General features: G+C 41.5%; 1 protein-coding gene across 1 annotated transcript; it reads left to right on the top strand.

Annotated features, from left to right (window-relative positions):
• The first annotated feature begins 355 nt into the window (after window positions 1–355).
• Window positions 356–1,899, top strand: cfap73 (cilia and flagella associated protein 73). The gene is made up of 7 exons (XM_028427232.1): window positions 356–476; window positions 553–649; window positions 768–860; window positions 943–1,122; window positions 1,228–1,449; window positions 1,528–1,686; window positions 1,771–1,899. Exons 1-7 carry the CDS (start codon window positions 445–447, stop codon window positions 1,885–1,887), a joined length of 900 nt encoding a protein of 299 aa, XP_028283033.1. The 5' UTR covers window positions 356–444; the 3' UTR covers window positions 1,888–1,899.
• The last annotated feature ends 4,864 nt before the right edge of the window (window positions 1,900–6,763 follow it).

Here is a 6,763-nt window from a genome sequence, read left to right on the forward strand (position 1 = left end):
CTTAGGTTTAGCCACTAGATGGCGGCACACACACACCATCAGCAAATATATCCTCATCAAATCACTTATAAAGGACATCACAGCTGTGTCTTATGTTACTAATTAGTCGGCCTGTGATTAATGTTCATGAAAATTAGAGATAAAAAAGTAGAAATAAGTGCTGTGCTTTTGGTTTATTTATGATTTTATTATTAATATTTTGTTTAAGTAGATAATCTTCAGAAAAAAATGGAAATGGAAAAAACAAAACGTTGTTCTGTAATTTAGCTTTGTTGTGTTTTTCCTTGAGCTGATATGCCCCTTTGTTTTTTTTAACACTTCCGTTTACGCGTTGCTATGGAAACTGCTGGGACATACGTCACTAGCGTACTTTGTTAAAAAGTGTGAAAACAAAGAGCTGAGACTGGAGCACCGATAACTGATTGAAACACCAACACAGGAGCCATGTTTTCCAAGAGGAAGAAGCCGCCTAGAAAGTACGTTTATGCGGATGCAGCTGAAGTCAAACCAGGCTAACAGCACTTAGCATAACTTTGTGGTTTTGTGTCGCAGGGTGGAAAAAGAAGAAAGTGATGAGAGTGACAGCGAGCTGCTTGATCTACCCAACAACCACGCAGAGCTGCAGGAGCTCAAAGCAAAATACGAAGAGGTAAAGAAAACATCAGTTGTGTACCAGAGTAACTGCAGTTAAATTCCTTTTTTTGCTGACTGTCAGGGCACACAAGCATCAGATTATTAATTCCTTCATTTTCTATTTATTCCTGCAGGAGTTGAAGGCTTTGGGAAAGCGTGAAGAGGAGCTGACCAGAGACAATGAGTGTAAGGAGGACCTCATAAAACGCTTCTCATCTTCTCTCAAGGTACAGAAGGAGTCCATTTCACATGTACCCCCCTGTACTCGACTGCACTTTTGAAATGATCCTTTTGTCTGTCTCTCTATAGGACAAAACGGCTGCATTGGCAGAGTGGGAAAAGAGAGAGGTGTTTCAAAAACAGGCCCAACTGGAGACCCTGAAGGAGGAAATCGCTCAACTGGTAAAGAGGAAGGAGGAGCTGGAGCGCCAAGTTCAGATTCACTCTGTGTATAAAGACATCATTGAGAAGCTGTGCAGCATGTCTCTGGTACAGTACTGATGATATGAAACGTGTAACTACATTTGTGTAAAACATTTAAAAAACTGCTGTGTTTTGTGATCGCCTCCAATTCTGTGTGTCTGTGTGTTGCAGTTCGAAGATGTGGACGCCCTCACGGCTCATTTAGAGAATCTTAACTACATTAGAGCGAAGTACACAAACAGGCTGGCTGAGATGGAGGAAAGAATGGAGCAGGAGAGGAAAGAGCAGCTGATGATGAAGGAGAAGCACACGTTTTTGCTTCTGCAGGAGAACACCGAGTTCCTCCAGCTGCAGAATGAGCTCACAGAGGCTCGATCTGAAGCTCTAAAATGGGTACTTATGGGACATAAATCAACCATCTTAGCCATGACTAGGTAGATGATTTAAGCTCATTATCCTGTCTTCATACAGGAAAGGATTTGGAACCACATTAAGGATACAGCTTCAAAGAAAACACTCGAGCTGGGAAAGATTAAGATGGCTACACACAATCTCTATGAAATGACAAAGGGCACGTTAGGAGGAGTGGAGAATGTGCATAGAAATGACACTGAGAAACAGCTGGATCATGTACGTATACCTTCATAGAGCAGAGGCAGTTCCCAGAGCAACAGAAAATGAAAATCATTATTCTCTGCTGTCTTTTTTTTTTAGATCATCTTGTTCTTCGAGGACCATGTGGACATACTAAAACAATATGACGCCCACTTACGATTAGATGCCGATGGAGAGAATCAGTACAAAGCCCAACAGCACAATGTACAAAAATAATAACATGTAGAGAAGATTGAAGCAAGGCGTCTGGACTTGTAGCGTTTTCCTGAAGATGCTCATCCAAGCAGCTTCATCAGTTCTAACTGTTAATGTGTTTCAGTGAAAGTAAAACTTGAGAAAACGTGATTGTGTCAGCCGTTTTTTTCCCCAGAAAACAAGCACATGGATCATTTGGAAACATTTGTGCATGACCCCTGCCAAATAAACAATAATTAATAATTTAAGGGTCTGCAATGCCCCCCTCTGGTCATTAAAGGGACCAACAACAAGCAGAGTTGGAATATTCTAAGGAAATTAAACTGCACACTGCCCCTAAAAAGTGTAATGTATGCAAAGCAGAGTAGGTGCAGTCAGTCCGGTCAGTACAATCTCTGTGGAGGTAAATACGTTCCAGTGCAGGCTGGTTTACAAGGACACTTGTAACAGCCAGTAGGTGGCAGCACAATCTTTCACCTTCAGCACAGGTCACTGCAGTCTGTGTCTGATCTACTACAGTCCATTTAGAGCCCACAGTCATACAGTAGATACATACATACACCTTTGTAATCCTCACTATATTTAAGTGTATACTAAAGTCATCTTTATGACCCTGATTCAACCCAGTTGTTGGTGACTTATGTATTGAAACACTGTGTCACATATAAAAGTTCCAATGAGACAGCTAAAAGCAAACAGGATGTACAAATAAGAGGTTAAATTTGTGCTGTAGGTGGGGTTGAATTCCAGACAAAGCAACATCCTTTTGTTCTGCTTTTTCAAACCGTCTTTACAGTATCTCCTGCCTACAGGTGTATTTAATAAAGAAAAGCCAGGAGAAAACATTTCAGAGTGTACAGGAGATCTTTACTCTGCTACAGGCAGCACACCACATTTCTGTCTAGGTCTAAACAACAGGTTTGCTGGTGTAGTTAAACTGTTGTACTGTAGATCACGTTAATCTGCTGTTTCTGTATTCATGCGTAGTGTAACTGTGACTGAGATGATTGTGGTGAAGTGAGGATGCAACAGAGGAGGAAAACAAACAAACAAACATACAAAAAAACAGGAGGAAAGATGGATTCCAGCCCACTTAAGGGTGTGTTTTCACTTTCTGCCAATATACTCATGCGTGTGTGTGTGTGTGTGTGTGTGTCCTCATACCAGTGCAAGTGTGCGGGTGAGGCAGGAATAGATAAATTAAGGTGGGTCAGCTAATCTGAAGTCTGGTCATGACCAGTCAGGAAATGATTCATGTAATATAATTTGATTTGTGACGTCTAGCGATAATAAGTGTACTTGCATTTTCTTCAGCGTTTATTGAACAAAATCATACCTTTATTGCTCAATAGGAAATTAGGAAGTAATGTGAAGGTAGAAAAAAGAGCAGGGCAAGTGTAGAGGGTTTAATCAGGGAGTGGCAGGGTGAGGCGTTGTTTCGCCGTGGATCTGAATTCTCTCTTCTGCCTCTCATTCTTTTACTGCATGTTGGGACTCATTCCTGACGTCTCCTCTTACTCTGCAGTTCTCCCATGTTGAGGCCAGTTTTTAAGAGATAGACATTTCTCTACAGACATATAAACCTCCCCTCTAAAGAAATGTGTGATGTTTATATATATATGCTGTGTTTACCGTCCTCTGGTTCTGTGGTTAAGTACAGATGAATGTGTTTCTCAGATGTTTGCACCAGGTGTGCATCCCTGCATACGTGCGTGTGAGAGTCAGACTGTGATATATCACACATACCTGAGACGTCACTGTGAGAAGCACCACAGGGTTCTTGGTTTCTTTAGCAACCAGTGTTGGCAAAGTGCATTTTTAGGCCTGTGGAGGCAGATCTGTTTCCTATCTGTCTGAGTGAACTGAGACTTAGTCAAAGTACCTGAAGGCCAAACAAAAACAGCTGAGTTTGGTACAGAACATTCGCTACCAGGACAAGTAGCTACAAGATTATGAGGCACGAGTTAACCTCTTCACACTGACAACCCGAGACTTTAGCAAGGTGGAAATAAGGAGAATATCCTACGAATTTGTGCTTTTCTTGAGATGTTGATGAATAACAGCACTTTACCACAGAGCTGGGGATCTCTCAGGAATGTGTCCATATCATCTGACAATCAGTTTTACATGAGGATCGTTATTTATCAATCAGTCATTTACTAACCATGGATGAGAGTTATGTCCACAATTTACAACCAGAGATGAAAGAACAGTTAAAACAGCTGATATGCCCAGAGTCTGTCACATCTAAGAAAGCCAATAGTCAAATTAGAAGTAGTCAAACTATTACATTTCATTCAATATTTAAACCGTGTGTGTCACAAGTTGTGTTTATACTGCAAGAATGTGTGCAGGGCAAGAAGACACTTGTAAAATAGAGTCGCCCGAGTGGCATAGGGAGGGTCCCCTATTGATTGACACTTACAAGATGGAAAACCTTCTCTTTTGACCTCTCTGACTTGAGGAATGCTTTCTGGCTTTTAACCACGGTGGAAATATTTTGAAAGTAATATTTTGTGTTCTTAAAGCGCAGGTATGCCAGGAGAATCTGTCCACAAAGCCAGCTGGGATTCCCCTCTGTGTATCTGCTTGTCTTCTTTGTTCCTTTGACACTTTGTCTGTGCCTTAAACAAACCTAAAAAAACTACCAACGATTAGAGCAGGGGGTGTAGCGCTGATGTGAATGTCAGTGTAGCTGGAATGCATCGCCTGAGGCCACTCGTCTGAGAGGTCTCTGATAAGTGTTGGCCTGCCTCTGTTGTCGTCTGAGATTCACACACACATAAACAGACACCGGAGCCCAGTGGCCCTGCACAATGCTTCCCTCTTACTGTTTGGACCTGAGAAAAACCGGTTATACAGCTTGATACCCTTTCATCTGTGTGTGTCTCCGTGCAGGCCTCACTGGGAGGTGTGGAGCCATTTAGGAAGAATCAGATAAGCTTGAAAGGAAAACAAGTGTTTTATTTATTTATTACCCTGAAAAATGTCCTGCTCTTCATTCAAAAGTCTCATTTCCTTTGAAAGTAGTCTTAGTACTTACTTTAAAGGAAGCACAGTGGTGCCAGTGATATTGATATAAAGTGTTTGTTTATCTTAGGAGCTACCATTTTGTTGAGACAAAATTAAGCACTAAGCTTTCCTGCTTTGATGGCTCTCCTTCCTACAGACTGTAGATATATTCCAACAATGCCAACAGAGCTCTGTGTGTGTGTGTCACTGTGTGTGTGTGTGACTGTAATATATTATGCAGTGGACAAAAACAGAGGGAAGGAAGTTCTGTGCGTTGTGCCAAAAAGAGAAGAGAGAAAGAATTTCTGCAACAATCCTCACTGGAAGGTTCCTGCCAGAATTCTCAAAATGCCTGTAACCACCTCTTAGTGTTTATGTGTGTAAATGCTTGTCTCACTGTGTGTGTGCATGTGAGAGGATTAACATACAATGCCAAATAATGACACAAAATAATACTAATACTATGGACGAGGGTGAAGAAACCTTAGCTTAAAGCTTTGCTTTGCTTTGCCATACAGAAATATGCTGAGCAAAATCTACATTCAAAATTACTGCATTACAGTTTGTTTTCTAGTTGCCACATCTTCACATCTAGGAGTCACAATAAACCAATCTAATCCCTCAGACACATAATCTAAAGGCTGAATGTCTGCTGCTGACCTCAATCTGTTCCACAAAGTGAAGTTTTCTCTCTCTGTGACACCCTCAGGTTACCTAACATTTTTTTGAAGCACACCTGGAACCATCCATACTGGAAGCCAGTCCCACATCTACAGTCATCTCATATTACATCCTCTGGCGAGGGCTGGGACACACACACACACACACACACAGTGGAGTGGAGAAGCTAAATGTTCAATGGTAGGGCTTGCAATTGTCCCAAGGGTGTTACAGCACTGCTGGACAAGAGAGGACATCAATTACTTCTTATTGACTGTAATCAATACACTCATCTGGAAGGGCAGAGGATCTGTCACAGCCTTCATTGTCAGAGTCTCTGTATGTTTTAACCATGAGTAAGTTCCACTGAGAAACTGGATCAATACAGTGAATAAAAGATACTAGATAGAATGTAAATTAGACATTTGTCCCCTCAATGTCACATGGTTGCTAACTGATAGCACTGCTTTTCTTCCACAACAGCATCTTCATTAGATTTACAATATACCATACAGTATGTTAACATAAAGTATATAAAAAGCTTCAATAATAAGCTATGGGTGTTGAGCGTTGCACAGAGCTGAGCTGGCGATCACTTTCTATGTGTTTCTAGTCTTTTGTGCTATGCTAAGCTGTAATAGCTAAGCTTATGATTCGGGCCTTACATCTCTGCATGTCTTGATTCTGCAGGGTAGTGGTCGTACACAATGGTCACCGTGCCATTCATCTGATCATGAGCTTGACAATCTGACTAATCCTGTGCTGTTAATAAAGTCACTTAATGTTTCCGGGTCACAAATGAATCATTCATTTCTCTGACCTGAATCACAACCGGTCATAAATTAAATCTGCTGTCAACATATTTACCACCTCACACAGTTAGGGGAAGTTACTGTTAAATGTGTTAAAAGATCTTGGAAGTGGAGTTCAGTATGATTGTGACATGTGTGAGTGTGTGTGCATTTATCAGTATCCCGAGGCTACATGTTTCAGCATTGTCAGCAAACAAACACACCCATACCGATCATGCCTCCAGTGTACAGGGCTGGGCTCTCGGGCGAGTACAGACAGTGTGTGTGTGTGTGTGTATGTGTGTGTCAGAGAAGACTGTGTTCACTGTAACTCCTCTGCTGTATCACCTGAGGGGAAGGTTTATTCTCCTCTGCTATTGTAATAGAGATCATGAAAAGACAGGAAACTTGTGTGCCTTTCCTGATTTGCGCAC

This window comes from Parambassis ranga, chromosome 17 (genome assembly GCF_900634625.1).
Source record: "Parambassis ranga chromosome 17, fParRan2.1, whole genome shotgun sequence".
Taxonomy (NCBI): domain Eukaryota; kingdom Metazoa; phylum Chordata; class Actinopteri; family Ambassidae; genus Parambassis; species Parambassis ranga.

Excerpts from the sequence above, each read along its gene's own strand:
- cfap73 (XM_028427232.1), top strand. The coding sequence starts at position 445 with ATGTTTTCCAAGAGGAAGAAGCCGCCTAGAAA. Across the intron at positions 861-942 it reads GCTTCTCATCTTCTCTCAAG|GACAAAACGGCTGCATTGGC; the intron begins GTACAGAAGGAG and ends GTCTCTCTATAG. Across the intron at positions 1,687-1,770 it reads CTGAGAAACAGCTGGATCAT|ATCATCTTGTTCTTCGAGGA; the intron begins GTACGTATACCT and ends TTTTTTTTTTAG.